This window comes from Loxodonta africana, chromosome 5 (assembly GCF_030014295.1).
Source record: "Loxodonta africana isolate mLoxAfr1 chromosome 5, mLoxAfr1.hap2, whole genome shotgun sequence".
Taxonomy (NCBI): Eukaryota; Metazoa; Chordata; class Mammalia; order Proboscidea; family Elephantidae; genus Loxodonta; species Loxodonta africana.
Window position 1 is genome coordinate 88808650 of NC_087346.1, and position 17185 is coordinate 88825834.

Below are 17185 nucleotides of genomic sequence, written 5' to 3' on the forward strand. Positions count from 1 at the left end.
TTAAAGGGTTGATGGAAGGGTTTTATATGGGGAAGATCAGGGTTACTTAATGTTTTGAGCGCGTAGTCCACAGATAGTCTTATACGTCACAAAACAGCTACAAAGAAACTCTTTATTAAATTAAAGATATGCATATCAGACATCCGGACTCTAAAAAACTCACATAAGAATCTCTCGGCTAGTGGGAATGTTTTGCCAAGTCCACTGTGGCTGAGATAGGAAGTAAGGAAGTTGCAGATTAAAAATGTCAGAGAGCCTTCCTGTCAGTTTGCAGGCTGAAGGTCGTTTCTCAAGAGAAAAAAAAAAAGAAGACCAAGGCCACAGGAACTGAGACAGCTCTGCACCCCTTTGGAAGAGACGGGTGCAGCTGGTACAATAAAAAAATTTTTAGAAATTACTTAGAGCATCATTATGGCGTTAGTCATGTCAAGCTCTCAATCACCTATTTTGAACAGGGGAAAACATGTTGTAAGACACTTGGGTGTTTGTTATAAGAGTGGAACAGGCTGCTCAGCTATATTTTGAACAGAGCCTGCACCATTTTCCAAGGACTAGAGATTTAATCACAGCTTATACAGCTATACTAAAACAAGTGAGAAAATATATTCTCTCTAAGATTAAAATACTAAAGAAAATGCATTTTTGCTACTTCACTTTGACACCGTAAAGTATTCCCCACTCCCCTTTTCATACTATACTATATGCAGTCCACACTTAAGGGCAGAGTATATACATAAATTATTTAAAATTCTTTTTGTCTATTTTCCCCATGTTTTATTCATTTATTCAATCATTTGTTTATGTCAGTACGGAGGTTTATGCACTTTAAATTTTATTTTAATCTCTAGAGTGCACCCCATTAGTGCCCCAATTTACATTCCCATCTGCCATATATAAAAGCACTATATTTGGAAACCCTGGTGGCGTAGGGTTAAGAGCTACAGCTGCTAACCTAAAGGCCAGCAGTTCAAATCCACCAGGCGCTCCTTGGAAACTCTATGGGGCAGTTCTACTCTGTCCTGTAGGGTTGCTATGAGTTGGAATCGACTCAATGGCGATGGATTTGGGGTTTTTTGTTTTTTTTAATATACTCATTTCCCCATTATTAACAACACTGTTGTGTGCTATTGAGTCGATTCCAACTCATAGCGACCCTATAGGATGGCGTAGAACCTAAGGGTTTCCTAGGCTGTAATTTTTATGGGAGCAGATTGCCAGGTCTTTTCTTCCACAGAGCGGCTGATGGGTTGGAACTGACAACATTCAGTTAGCAGACAAGTACTTGACCATTGCCCCATCAGGGCTCCTTATTAACAACATTAGGTATTTGTAAATCTTTTTAATTGTTTCAAATCCAAGAGGTGAGAAATGACATCCCATTATTATTTTGATTTGCTTTTCTTTGATCACTCCCTGAGATTTAATCTCTCTCAGTACACTTACAGGTCATTTTTTTTTTTTTTTTAATTTTTATTTTATTTATTTACTTATTTTTATTGTACTTTAGATGAAGGTTTACAGAACAAACTAGTTTCTCATTAAACAGTTAGTACACATATTGTTTTATGACATTGGTTCACAACCCCATGACATGTCAACACTCCCCCTGCTCAATCTTGGGTTCCCTATCACCAGCTTTCCTGACTCCTCCTGCTTTCTAGTCCTTGCCCCAGGGCTGTGTTAGTCTTGTTTTGTTTTGTTTTGTTTTGTTTTGTTTAATAACTTTTATTAAGCTTCAAGTGAACGTTTACAAATCCAATCAGTCTGTCTCATATAAGTTTACATACATCTCACTCCTTACTCCCACTTGCTCTCCCCCTCTTGAGTCAGCCCTTTCAGTCTCTCCTTTCTTGACAATTTTGCCGGCTTCCCTCTCTCTATCCTCCCATCCCCCCTCCAGACAAGAGTTGCCAACACAATCTCAAGTGTCCACCTGATATAATTAGCTCACTCTTCATCAGTGTCTCTCTCCCATCCGCTGACCAGTCCCTTTCATGTCTGATGAGTTGTCTTCGGGGATGGTTCCTGTCCTGTGCCAACAGAAGGTTTGGGGAGCATGGCAGCCGGGATTCCTCTAGTCTCAGTCAGACCATTAAGTTTGGTCTTTTTATGAGAATTTGGGGTCTGTATCCCACTGATCTCCTGCTCCCTCAGGGGTCCTCTGCTGTGCTCCCTGTCAGGGCAGTCATCGATTGTGGCCGGGCACCAACTAGTTCTTCTGGTCTCAGAATGATGTAGGTCTCTGGTTCATGTGGTCCTTTCTGTCTCTTGGGCTCTTAGTTGTCGTGTGGCCTTGGTGTTCTTCATTTTCCTTTGCTCCAGGTGGGTTGAGACCAATTGATGCATCTTAGATGGCCGCTTGTTAGCATTTAAGACCCCAGACGCCACATTTCAAAGCGGGATGCAGAATGATTTCATAATAGAATTATTTTGCCAATTGACTTAGAAGTCCCCTCAAACCATGTTCCCCAGACCCCCGCCCCTGCTCCGCTGACCTTTGAAGCATTCATTTTATCCCGGAAACTTCTTTGCTTTTGGTCCAGTCCAATTGAGCTGACCTTCCATGTATTGAGTGTTGTCTTTCCCTTCACCTAAAGCCGTTCTTATCTACTGATTAATCAATAAAAAACCCTCTCCCACCCTCCCTCCCTCCCCCCCTCGTAACCACAAAAGTATGTGTTCTTCTCAGGTTTACTATTTCTCAAGATCTTATAATAGTGGTCTTATACAATATTTGTCCTTTTGCCTCTGACTAATTTCGCTCAGCATAATGCCTTCCAGGTTCCTCCATGTTATGAAATGTTTCAGAGATTCATCACTGTTATTTATCGATGCGTAGTATTCCATTGTGTGAATATACCAGAATTTATTTACCCATTCATCCGTTGATGGACACCTTGGTTGCTTCCAACTTTTTGCTATTGTAAACAGAGCTGCAATAAACATGGGTGTGCATATATCTGTTTGTATGAAGGCTCTTGTATCTCTAGGGTATATTCCCAGGAGTGGGATTTCTGGGTTGAATGGTAGTTCTATTTCTAACTGTTTAAGATAACGCCAGATAGATTTCCAAAGTGGTTGTACCATTTTACATTCCCACCAGCAGTGTATGAGAGTTCCAATCTCTCTGCAGCCTCTCCAACATTTATTATTTTGTGTTTTTTGAATTAATGCCGGTCTAGTTGGTGTCAGATGGAATCTCATCGTAGTTTTAATTTGCATTTCTCTAATGGCTAATGATCGAGAGCATTTTCTCATGTATCTGTTGGCTGCCTGAACATCTTCTTTAGTGATATGTGTGTTCATATCCTTTGCCCACTTCTTGATTGGGTTGTTTGTCTTTTTGTGGTTGAGTTTTGACAGAATCATGTAGATTTTAGAGATCAGGCGCTGGTCGGAGATGTCATAGCTGAATATTCTTTCCCAATCTGCAGGTGGTCTTTTTACTCTTTTGGTGAAGTCTTTAGATGAGCATAGGTGTTTGATTTTTAGGAGCTCCCAGTTATCGGGTTTCTCTTCATCATTTTTGGTAATGTTTTGTATTCTGTTTATACCTTGTATTAGGGCTTCTAGGGTTGTCCCAATTTTTTCTTCCATGATCTTTATCGTTTTAGTCTTTATGTTTAGGTCTTTGATCCACTTGGAGTTAGTTTTTGTGCATGGTGTGAGGTATGGGTCCTGTTTCATTTTTTTGCAAATGGATATCCAGTTATGCCAGCACCATTTGTTAAAAAGGCTATCTTTTCCCCAATTAATTGGCACTGGTCCTTTGTCAAATATCAGCTGCTCATACGTGGATGGATCTATGTCTGGGTTCTCAATTCTGTTCCATTGGTCTATGTGCCTGTTGTTGTACCAGTACCAGGCTGTTTTGACTACTGTGGCTGTATAATAGGTTCTGAAGTCAGGTAAAGTGAGGCCTCCCACTTTCTTCTTCTTTTTCAGTAGTGCTTTGCTTATCCGGGGCTTCTTTCCCTTCCATATGAAATTGGTGATTTGTTTCTCTATCCCCTTAAAATATGACATTGGAATTTGGATCGGAAGTGCATTAAATGTATAGATGGCTTTTGGTAGAATAGACATTTTTACTATGTTAAGTCTTCCTATCCATGAGCAAGGTATGTTTTTCCACTTAAGTATGTCCTTTTGAATTTCTTGTAGTAGAGCTTTGTCGTTTTCTTTGTATAGGTCTTTTACATCCTTGGTAAGATTTATTCCTAAGTATCTTATCTTCTTGGGGGCTACTGTGAATGGTATTGATTTGGTTATTTCCTCTTCGGTGTTCTTTTTGTTGATGTAGAGGAATCCAAGTGATTTTTGTATGTTTATTTTATAATCTGAGACTCTGCCAAACTCTTCTATTAGTTTCAGTAGTTTTCTGGAGGATTCCTTAGGGTTTTCTGTGTATATAATCATGTCATCTGCAAATAGTGATAACTTTACTTCTTCCTTGCCAATCCGGATACCTTTTATTTCTTTGTCTAGTCTAATTGCCCTGGCTAGGACTTCTAGCACGATGTTGAATAAGAGCGGTGATAAAGGGCATCCTTGTCTGGTTCCCGTTCTCAAGGGAAATGCTTTCAGGTTCTCTCCATTTAGAGTGATATTGGCTGTTGGCTTTGCATAGATGCCCTTTATTATGTTGAGGAATTTTCCTTCAATTCCTATTTTGGTAAGAGTTTTTATCATAAATGGGTGTTGGACTTTGTCAAATGCCTTTTCTGCATCAATTGATAAGATCATGTGGTTTTTGTCTTTTGTTTTATTTATGTGATGGATTACATTAATGGTTTTTCTGATATTAAACCAGCCTTGCAAACCTGGTATAAATCCCACTTGATCAGGGTGAATTATTTTTTTGATATGTTGTTGAATTCTATTGGCTAGAATTTTGTTGAGGATTTTTGCATCAATGTTCATGAGGGACATAGGTCTATAATTTTCTTTTTTTGTAATGTCTTTACCTGGTTTTGGTATCAGGGAGATGGTGGCTTCATAGAATGAGTTGGGTAGTATTCCATCATTTTCTATGCTTTGGAATACCTTCAGAAGTAGTGGTGTTAACTCTTCTCTGAAAGTTTGGTAGAACTCTGCAGTGAAGCCGTCCGGGCCAGGGCTTTTTTTTGTTGGGAGTTTTTTGATTACCGTTTCAATCTCTTTTTTTGTTATGGGTCTATTTAGTTGTTCTACTTCTGAATGTGTTAGTTTAGGTAGGTAGTGTTTTTCCAGGAATTCATCCATTTCTTCTAGGTTTTCAAATTTGTCAGAGTACAATTTTTCATAATAATCTGAAATGATTCTTTTAATTTCATTTGGTTCTGTTGTGATGTGGTCCTTCTCATTTCTTATTCGGGTTATTTGTTTCCTTTCCTGTATTTCTTTAGTCAGTCTAGCCAATGGTTTATCAATTTTGTTAATTTTTTCAAAGAACCAGCTTTTGGCTTTGTTAATTCTTTCAATTGTTTTTCTGTTCTCTAATTCATTTAGTTCAGCTCTAATTTTGATTATTTGTTTTCTTCTGGTGCCTGATGGATTCTTTTGTTGCTCAGTTTCTATTTGTTCAAGTTGTAGGGACAGTTCTCTGATTTGGGCTCTTTCTTCTTTTTGTATGTGTGCATTTATCGATCTAAATTGGCCTCTGAGCACTGCTTTTGCTGTGTCCCAGAGGTTTTGATAGGAAGTATTTTCATTCTCGTTGCTTTCTATGAATTTCCTTATTCCCTCCTTGATGTCTTCTATAACCCAGTCTTTTTTCAGGAGGGTATTGTTCATTTTCCAAGTATTTGATTTCTTTTCCCTAGTTTTTCTGTTATTGATCTCTAGTTTTATTGCCTTGTGGTCTGAGAAGATGCTTTGTAATATTTCGATGTTTTGGACTCTGCAAAGGTTTGTTTTATGACCTAATATGTGGTCTATTCTAGAGAATGTTCTATGTGCGCTAGAAAAGAAAGTATATTTTGCAGCAGTTGGGTGGAGAGTTCTGTATAAGTCAATGAGGTCAAGTTGGTTGATTGTTGTAAGTAGGTCTTCCGTGTCTCTATTGAGCTTCTTACTGGATGTCCTGTCCTTCTCCGAAAGTGGTGTGTTGAAGTCTCCTACTATAATTGTGGAGGTATCTATCTCACTTTTCAATTCTGTTAAAATTTGATTTATGTATCTTGCAGCCCTGTCATTGGGTGCATAAATATTTAATATGGTTATGTCTTCCTGATCAATTGTCCCTTTTATCATTATATAGTGTCCTTCTTTATCCTTTGTGGTGGATTTAAGTCTAAAGTCTATTTTGTCAGAAATTAATATTGCTACTCCTCTTCTTTTTTGCTTATTGTTTGCTTGATAAATTTTTTTTCCATCCTTTGAGTTTTAGTTTGTTTGTGTCTCTATGTCTAAGGTGTGTCTCTTGTAGGCAGCATATAGATGGATCGTGTTTCTTTATCCAGTCTGTGACTCTCTGTCTCTTTATTGGTGCATTTAGTCCATTTACATTCAGCGTAATTATAGATAAATAAGTTTCTAGTGCTGTCATTTTGATGCCTTTTTGTGTGTTGTTGACAATTTCATTTTTCCACATAATTTTTGTGCTGAGGCGTTTTTCTTAGTAAATTGTGAGATCCTCATTTTCATAGTGTTTGACTTTATGTTAGTTGAGTCGTTACGTTTTTCTTGGCTTTTATCTTGAGTTATAGAGTTGTTATACCTTTTTGTGGTTACCTTATTATTTACCCCTATTTTTCTAAGTAAAAACCTAACTTGTATTGTTCTATATCGCCTTGTATCACTCTCCATATGGCAGTTCAATGCCTCCTGTATTTAGTCCCTCTTTTTGATTATTGTGATCTTTTACCTATTGACTTCCATGATTCCCTGTTATGTGTATTTTTTTTTTAATTAATCTTAATTTGTTTGTTTTTGTGATTTCCCTATTTGAGTTGATATCAGGACGTTCTGTTTTGTGACCTTGTGTTGTGCTGATATCTGATATTATTGGTTCTCTGACCAAACAGTATCCTTTAGTATTTCTTGTAGCTTTGGTTTAGTTTTTGCAAATTCACTAAACTTGTGTTTGTCTGTAAATATCTTAATTTCGCCTTCATATTTCAGAGAGAGTTTTGCTGGATATATGATCCTTGGCTGGCAGTTTTTCTCCTTCAGTGTTCTGTATACGTCGTCCCATTCCCTTCTTGCCTGTATGGTTTCTGCTGAGTAGTCTGAACTTATTCTTATTGATTCTCCCTTGAAGGAAACCTTTCTTTTCTCCCTGGCTGCTTTTAAAATTTTCTGTTTATCTTTGGTTTTGGTGAGTTTGATGATAATATGTCTTGGTGTTTTTCTTTTTGGATCAATCTTAAATGGGGTTCGATGAGCATCTTGGATAGATATCCTTTCGTCTTTCATGATGTCAGGGAAGTTTTCTGTCAGGAGTTCTTCAACTATTTTCTCTGTGTTTTCTGTCCTCCCTCCCTGTTCTGGGACTCCAATCACTCGCAAGTTATCCTTCTTGATAGAGTCCCACATGATTCTTAGGGTTTCTTCATGTTTTTTAATTCTTTTATCTGATTTTTTTTTTAGCTATGTTGGTGTTGATTCCCTGGTCCTCCAGAAGTCCCAGTCTACATTCTAATTGCTCGAGTCTGCTCCTCTGACTTTCTATAGCATTGTCTAATTCTGTAATTTTATTGTTAATCTTTTGGATTTCTACATGCTGTCTCTCTATGGATTCTTGCAACTTATTAATTTTTCCACTATGTTCTTGAATAATCTTTTTGAGTTCTTCAACAGTTTTATCGGTGTGTTCCTTGGCTTTTTCTGCAGTTATCCTAATTTCATTTGTGATATCTTTAAGCATTCTGTAAATTAGTTTTTTATATTCTGTATCTGATAATTCCAGGATTGTATCTTCATTTGGGAAAGATTTTGATTCTTTTGTTTGGGGGGTTGGAGAAGCTGTCGTGGTCTGCTTCTTTAAGTGGTTTGATATGGATTGTTGTCTCCGAGCCATCACTGGGAAACTAGTTTTTCCAGAAAATCCGCTAAAAAAAAAAAATGCAGTCAGATCCCTATCAGAGTTCTCCCTCTGGCTCAGGCTATTCGGATGTTAATGAAGCCGCCTGCGTCCAGTCCAAATCCCGGCGGGACGGTTCCCCGGCTGGGACGCTGCTCTTCCTGCTCCAAGACCAGTCACTGCCTCCCGGGGACTTCTCCTACCGGCTGCGTCCCACGCCGCCCGCAGAACTGGCTGGTCTCCCTCCCAGGGTTAGTTCAGGGGGGTGGAGCAGCTCTCTGTGCTTGTGCCGTACCTGACTGGTACGCTGGCTCCAGGCTCTGGAAACAATCACTGCTTCCCCGTATTAGTTCGTTCTCCGTCTCTAAATCTGTGTTTGTTGTTCAGGGTTCGTAGATTGTTATGTATTACAGGTCATTTTTATAACTTCATTTGTGAATCGCCTGGTCATAACCTTGACGATTTTCCTACTGAAATGTTTTCCTTTTTTATATGAAATAGAAAAAAAAAATTGATAGAAATATTAACATTTGTCTGTCATTTATGCTGCACATACTTTTCCAGTATGTGATTCTTGTTTAAATGTGTTTTCTTTTTTCATGCCAAGTAGAAGGCTTAATTTTTTTTATTACAAAAATTATCAGTCCTTTCTGGTGATATCTCACTTTTGTGCCAGGTTTAGAATAGCTTTTCCCACCCCAAATATTCTTTAATAATGTCCATTTACATTTTCTTTTTGTACTATTGTTATTTCTATTTTTATAAGTTTATCTTTGATTCATCCAGAATTTATTTTGTAGTGAGGTAAAGAGTCAGTTTCTTTTTCCCAAAAAGATAGCCAGGTGGTGGTCCCAATACAGTGTGTTAAATAGCGCAATTGACTTATTTGCCATGCCTCCTTTATCATATGCTGAATTCCTTCATGTCTTTTTTTCTGTACTTTACTCTCTCTCACTGATTAATCTTTGCCTGCACTATCACCAGACTATTTAATACTTCAGCTGTATATTTAAATATCTGGTAGAGAAAAATTTTCCTTTAAATTCTTCTGATTATGATTTTCCTAGTTAATCTCATATACTTATCTTTCTATGAAAACACTTTGAACATTTAAAACATAATACTCTAATGCAGCACTTTATAGTTTACAAAGCACTTTCACATATATTATCTAATCTTTGTCTCACAACAGTCATGTGAATTAATAGATCATTTTTATCGACCACTAAGTAAAGCTCGTGAGATTACGAAACATGTCAAAGGCCATTCAACTGGAAAGTAGTAGAACAAGAATTCAAACCATAGCCTCCAGACTTCAAGTCCAAGGGTTATACCCTTTTCCCATAGTAATAAGAGTATCATCATTATCCTTGTCACATAGACAAAATGATGATATCAAATGAGCAGAACAGGCCTATGAAGACATGGTCTTAGTACCAGTACCTTCTATTATATTAAGCAATTCATTTCTCTTTTCTGGTCTTCTGTTTATTCATCAGTAAAATCAAATCATTGGGATAGATGATCTTTATTGTACATGATAACTCAAAAAGTCTATAACTTTGTGATTATTATGTGAGATATCCATGGCACCCGTTCTCCTATTTTTCTTATCCTCCCTGCCTCTCTGTCCACTTCTTTTCTGTGCTCTTGACAGGCACCTTCTCCTCTGCCTGGCCATTAAAGGTTGCAATTCCACAAAACTTTGGCCTACACTCTCCTCTCTTCTCACACTGTATTCTCTCTAGATGAGCTCATCCACGCTCATTACGCCAGCCACCACCCATTACCAATGACTCACTGTGTCTCAGCCCAATTCTTCTGCACTTTAGACCTGTTTGTCTACTTCCAGCTTGATATTTCTACTTGGCTATTTCAAATACATTATGTCCCAAAATCAAATTCATGATTCCCCTCCCCACCATCCTAGCCTTCTTCCAGTAATTCCTATCCCTTCAATAATAACACCTTTTATTCTATCCAATTCAGAAACCTAGAATTCATCGTTGACATACTGCGCTCTATCATTCCAAATACCCAGTTCATCACCAATCCCTAAACTTTATCCCCTATATTTCCCTCAAATGCATTCCTCTGTATATATGCTGTCGCCATAGCCACCCAAGCAATCACCTCTACTTTGAACTACTAAAATAGCATCATAATTAAGTCATCCATTTGCACTGTTTTTCCCCTAAAATTGATTATTCTCATGTAGCAAGAGAGATTGTTCTCAAATTGCAAACCTGATTATATTACCCTTTGTTTAAAACACTTCCATGGAGTACCATTATTTACAATAAAGGCCAAATGCTTTACACACCAACAAGACATGCATGGTCTAACCTTTCCTACCACTCTAGCCTTCTTGATTTCAATACTGTAGTTGCACTGGCCTTCTTTCAGTCACTCAACGTGCTCTTTCCCACTGCAGGATTTTGCATTGCTGTTCCCTGCAACTATGAAGCTCTTTCTTTGCTCTTATCCAACTAATTCCAATTCTTCCTGAAGCTCCCAGCTGAATAAATACTTCCTCTGAAAAGCTTCCCTGATCTTATTGATTGGGTCAAATCCCTCTACTATATTGTTGTGCTTATCATAGTTATAATTTTATTTAAATGTGACTGATAATTAGATTAGTCCCTGTCTTTCCCCCTTGGATGTAACCTGCATGATGACAGGGGCAAAGTCTGCATTCACTCACCATTGCATCCTAGTATCTGGCAGAAAGTGTGTGTCAGACAAAAAGTGCTCAAAAGCTGTTGTTGAATGAGTGAATAAATGAAGGAAGTCATTTAGAAATAATAAAAACACCTTTTGCAAAGTACATGTATCAAAACTATGAGTATATTCTAACTGACTGGGTCTTTCTGAATAAAGTGAAAGACTTCCATTAGGATTCATACCTGTGATTAACTGAACCATTAAAACTCCCCATTAGTGTCAGAGGTAATATTGCAACAGGAGTCTGCAATACCGCATGGTATAGTAAAGTGATCTCCAAATGGTGTTGTGCATAACAGGGAGGACCACCAATTCGTTGGAGTGAAATGGAAGAAAATTCTCAAATGTCATTCTTCAGGTGTTTTCCTCTGGGGGAAAAAGAAACGAAAGAAGGAAGGGAGGGAGGGAGGAAGAGGAGAGAAACAGAAAGAGAGAGGATGGAAAGGAGGGAGGGAGGGAGGGAGGGAAGGAAGGAAGGAGGGAAGGAAGGAAGGAAGGAAGGAAGGAAGGAAGGAAGGAAGGAAGGAAGGAAGGAAGGAAGGAAGGAAAAGGAAAGGAAAAAGAGAAATTTAGCTTTATTACTATTTAACAAATGGATTTGCACTAGCATCCTTGTGTAGTTTTTAAGGTCAGATGGTCACATGACCCGTACATGGCAATACCCTGAGGGAAGAGAAGGAGGACGATAACACAGTAGGACTGACTAGAGCTTCAGCACACTTCCACGTATTCTCAATGTATTTCAATGATGTGCAGTTCACCAGTGGATTTAAAGGTCATGTCATTTAGCTGGAAACCCTCGTGGTGTAGTGGTTAAGAGCTATGACTGCTAACTAAAAGGTTAGCAGTTCAAATCCACCAAGCACTCCTTGGAAACTCTATGGGGCAGTTCTACTCTGTCCTATAGGGTCGCCATAAGCTGGAATCGACTCGACGGCAACAGGTAAGGGTGTTATTTAGTTCTAAAAGTAAAATAAACCTCCCCAAGTCATCAAATGGAATAAGAAGAGTCCTGAAAAAAAAAAACAAAAACAAAACACCAAGCCTGTAATTTGAAGGCAACACTGACATGAAAGCATAATAATGAACCAGTAAATAAAAAGTAAGATAATGTCAGAGCTGGCACCACTCCTACTCCTGAGTAGGGGAGCCATTTTACCATGTGAAGCAATGCCAGTCAGTGGTATATTTCTTAGAAAACATTTAATACCATTTAAATCTGATTTCATTCACCTAAAAGATCATCATTGAGGGGGATCACACAATTTGAGTCACATCAGCATATTCCCCTGCTGTTTGTCAGCTTAGCTCCTGTCCCAAGCCCCTTAGAATGGCCACCAAGTCACATAACATGGCTCTCATTGAGTAAAATATTCAAAGTGTTTAGGATGACATCTAATGAAGAAGCATCCTGACTGTTATCATCTTTGTGTGACAGATGAAGAAATAGGCACGGCATTGAAAGGTTACATACCCTGCCTAAAACAATCCAATATGTAACTATGAAGGAACTGAACGAAACTGAAAACCCAGGTCTCTCTATTCCTCATTAACCATCAGTCCCATGTTGCAAGATTGGGAGGAAGGAGAAAGGAGAGAAAGAACTGTAATTACAGAGAGATTTCTTTTTTTTTTTTTTTTTTTCCTTTCTTTCTACAGGTGACTAAAGCATTCAAAGAATCAAATTTAAGAAATCAGTTCATCAGAGCTCATGTTGTCAAACTCAGGTGAGTGAAACTATATCAAAAAATTTATCAGCATAGATGCTTTTTGCTCACAGCATGAATGATGAAGTTTGCACAATTTGTTGTAATATTATGAAAATAGTATTCTAGCATATGATCTAAGACAGACTTTAATTTAATTCTCACCAATCCAATAGGTGTGAAATGATATTATTCTGTAGTTTTACACTTACAGTGATAAAGAGTATTGGCTCCAGAGCCAAACTGCCTTAATCCAAATCCCAGTACCAATTCTCATTAGCTGTGTGACCAGTGGCAAGTTACTTAACCTCTCTGTGCCTTAGTTTCTTCCATTGCAAAATGTAATAATAGCAGTGCCTTTTTAATAGGGTCGTTATGAAGATTACATAAATGAATAAGTTTAAAACACTTAGCACTGTTTGAGCATCTGTTCATATATTCATAGTTCATCAAGGATCCCTCTTCTTTGAATTGCATATTCATATCTTTTCTTTTTCCATTGTTTGTTAGTCTTTTTCTTGTTCATTTGTAAGAGTTCTGTATTTACTTATGTACCAAACATTTGTCCAATATAAGCTGCAAATATATTCTTGCTATTGGTAGCTATCTTTACACTTTGTTTATGGTATCTTTTGTTGTGGTACATTAGTTGCAAAATATCTTATTTAAGAAATCCTTCCTCCACAAGTATACAAAGACATTCTCCCAAATGTTTTCTCATGAAAATTCATATGCAGGCTTTATGTTTGTGCATGGTATGATGTATTTAATTTTTTTCTATAGGAGTCATTTTCCTTCAGATTTGTGATGCCACTTCTGAAATACATTGTTTACGTATGTCTAAGAGTCTGTTTCTGAAGGATCAATGTTTTTCCTACCTATTAAGCTTAAAAATTATGTTGTTCAACTAAAATCTACCACTATGGATTTGTCTGTTACTCCTTGTTCAACATATTTTGTGGACGTATAACTAGGTACCTATATGCTTAGACTTGTTATATCTTCCTCAGAATTTTTTTTCTTTAAAAAAAATTTTTTCTTTTAGCAAGGTATTAATCCTCTTTATCCCAAATATATGTTTTTCATCTTAAAATCTCTCATATCTAACATTAGTATGGCAACACTGACTTTCTTGTACTTATTCAGTGTATTTTTATCCACCCTTTTAGTTTCAGCATTTATATGTCCTTAAACCCTGGTGGCGGAGTGGTTAAGTGCTATGGCTGCTAACCAAAGGGTCGGCAGTTCCAATCCGCCAGACGCTCCTTGGAAACTCTATGGGGCAGTTCTACCCTGTCCTGTAGGGTCGCTGTGAGTCGGAATGGACTTGATGGCACTGGGTTTGGTGTATTTTTTATGTGTTAGAAAACCCTGGTGGGGTAGAGCTATGCCTGCTAACCAAAACATCAGCAGTTTGAATCCACCAGGCACTCCTTGGAAACTCAATGGGGCAGTTCTACTCTGTCCTATAGGGTCGCTATGAGTCGAAACAGACTCAGTGGCAATGAGGGTTTTGTTTTTGATTTTTTATACATTAGATATTTTTCCAAAAGCCAGCAGACAGCATTCTAACCGTTTTGCCCTTTAGCTGTCATGTTTAGTCAATATACAGTTATTTTAATGACTATTGTATTTGGATTTATATCTTCCATATTATTTCATGCTCTTTATCCTGCTTTTTATAAGCTTCCTTCTCTTACTACCTTGTGTTCTTTTGGATGATTGAGTTTTCTTCATTTTCTCTTTTTCTCCCACTAGTTTAGAAGGTTTACATTCCATCTCTCTTAGTGATTATCCTTAAAATTTTAACAAGGAAGTTTGGCTTAACCCTCTACGCTTCTTCCAAATAATTTATAACTTTAATCTCTTATTCATGCTATTATCAGTGATGTTTTAGTTCCAAAACAAAAAAACAAACCCATTGCCATTGAGTTCATTCTGACTCAGTGACCCTATTTTTAATGCCTCCAAATTAGTCACTATAATTGTTTCCTGTACTGTCAATGCCTTTTTAGTTTACCGTTTCCTTTTTCTTCTCGTATCTGACTTCCTCAATCTGAGTTCTATTTCCTTCCTAATGAAGTACTTCCTTCATAAATCCTTTCATAAGAGTACCTAAGTGATAAACTGTCTTTTTAAAAATTTTGTTCTGAGAAATATTTTAGCTTCATCGTCATGTTATAGATTAATATGGATATAAAATCTGAAGTTCACAGCTCTTTTCTCTCAGTACTTTGAAGATATAATTATATACTGATTTCCAGTATTGCTATTAAGAAGTCTTCTGTCAGTCATAATTTTCCTTTGTAGCTAGTTTTTGCTTTGTTTTTTTCCTGTTTAATTTGTCCAACTTTATTCCTTGTATCAATAGATTAAGAAAGTAAAATTTTCCCAAGTACTGATTTATAGATAATGTTTATAAGGGTGCACAAAACATTCAATTTCACAAATAGTAATATTCAGAGATACCTTTAAATATCGATCCTTATTTTAAGTGCAATAACAATTTAATATAATATAGCTAAACACACTAAAAAACTTGCTTTTCCTGAACTACAAAAGCAGTTTGCATAGCCACATACAATTTTAGTCAAGTATATATTTCCACAACGTACAAGAACTAACAAATATGTTAACAAAACACTAACCCAAATGCTTATGTTGCCATCAGCTTTTTAAGCAATTTTTTTTTATTCCTGATACTGAAAGCATTTATTTTTAGATTTACTCTGATCTGAAAAATGAGTTCTCCTAACACCACAAATGGTATGCATAAGCCCCAAAGTTTTCAATCAAAAAAGCCTCCCAACACTGAAACATTCATATGAAACTTTTAGTTTCTCAAATAAAATACTCTTATTATCTCAAGAGGACTATTAAATGATCTTTTAAGACACACAAATATTCTTACAAAGTCTATATTTCCCTAAATCTTCTTCTACTTAAGAGAAACATAAACCAGTTCACTACCTTTAATAATCTCTCAGACTCCTGTTGTCTAGAAACTTGAGAATACATGAAACACATCTCAGCTATCATAGGATCAAAGGTGCTGTTTCGATTTCACATATTAAATAGCTACAGTACAGCCTACAACAGCACAAAACACCTAACACATAAATACTACTTTGTCATTTAGATAGTCAGAAAGTAACTTATGTGTGGTCATTTAAACCCACTAAGTAATTCAAGTATGTAATATAAAGGCAGGTAGTTGAAGGCTCAAATAACAATCTAAGATCAAAGACATGAAAATAAAGGCTGAAAATTTTGTATTTCTCCACCTTTCATTTACATGGTTAGATGTCAGAACCTTAGGGTAGAAAATATTGTTACTATATACAGTTTCCCCAGAAGCTAACGAAGCTTCAGAAATTGCATAATGTGTCAAGATCCTTAGTTTGCATCATCGAATGCTTTTCTAGCTCTTTTCAATTCTTTGTTCATAGTAAGGAAGTCTTTAACCCTAGCAAACTTTCTCGGTCCTTTCCAATCAAAAAGACACTCAACCTTGTCTTCCAATTGACATTGCCTTGTGAGCCATTTCAGTGATGAACTTAATGACAAGGTCTTCAAGAACATCTACTGATTTGGTGTGAGGATTTTGGTCATCTCTAAACCCATACATTACATATGGTAATTCTTTAGGAAAAAAAAGTCTCTTTCTTTTGCCCTGTCCACCTTCGGCACCTCCTCCAATTTCTCCACTTTCTTCCTCAAAGGTAGGATCTTCTTCCTCATCTGCCATCCCACCAGTTTGCCAACCTCTCACTCTAAATGGCTTTTTTCAACCAATAACTAGTCTTTTCTTATTATTTGAAAATCTCTTTGTCTTTGGTATTCAGAGTTTTATGATGACATGTTTATGTGAGCATTTTCTTTTATTTGTTGTGCTTCACACTCATTGTGATCTGTAGCTTCATGACTTCATCAATTCTGGATAACCCTCGGTATCTCTTTTAATATTGCTGCTCCTTTATTTTTTCTATGGTCTTCTTTAGTATTGCTTTAGGTGTACGTTGTGCCTTCTCAAGTCTCTTAACCTCTCTTTGATCTGTTTCATCTCTTTATCTGTGTTCCTTTCTGTGTAATTTCTTTATCTCTATCATCAGTTTACTAATTTCTGTTCAGCTTTATCTAATATTCTGTGTAACCCATCCACTGAGTTTTTTATTTCAATGACTATGTTTTCCTCTCTGCAAACTCTATTTGTTTCTTCTGAAAATCTGCTTGGTCTTTTTTTTTTTAAATAATGTTCTACACTTTCTCATAGTTAGTATTCCTTTTATGTCATTAGTCATTTAAAGTATACTTATCTAACTGTTAATATTATTATGAGAAATTTTTGAGGATGCCCTTCTTGCTCTGCTAATTCTGGCTCGTGATGTATTGTTTACCCTTGGATTGCATCTTTATCTTTAATTTCATTTTGTAAGTACAAATCTATGAATCCTGGATTTAAAACTCATACTTCTAAGAGCTTTTACTTCCATCAGACACTGTAAGGAGATCTGTAACACCTGAATCATTTGGTAGGGGAGGCGGAGGGGGGAAGAGGGAAGTGTAATTTCTTAGGGGACTTTAGGATCATGCAGATAGTATTAATGCAAATCCAAAACATTACTACAGCCAGCCCCATGATTATGAATTCTCAGGAGAAACCTTTTTTTTTTTTTCTATACAGAACTGGACCTCTGAGACAGATAAATTCTCTTTTTATTTTATGAGATGATGGGCATATTTTTTCTCTTTG

At 36.8% G+C, this 17185-nt stretch overlaps 1 protein-coding gene and 1 pseudogene across 1 annotated transcript in view; one reads left to right on the forward strand and one right to left on the reverse strand.

Moving 5' to 3' along the window:
• TMPRSS11D (transmembrane serine protease 11D) overlaps positions 1–17185 on the forward strand; it is an 86908-nt gene that overhangs the window by 49036 nt on the left and 20687 nt on the right. The window contains exon 5 of the mRNA XM_003415938.3: positions 12386–12453. Coding sequence (XP_003415986.2) covers positions 12386–12453 — 68 coding nt within the window. The remainder of the gene's footprint in view (positions 1–12385; positions 12454–17185) is intronic.
• Positions 15820–16794, reverse strand: LOC111752212 (transcription initiation factor TFIID subunit 13-like; annotated as a pseudogene).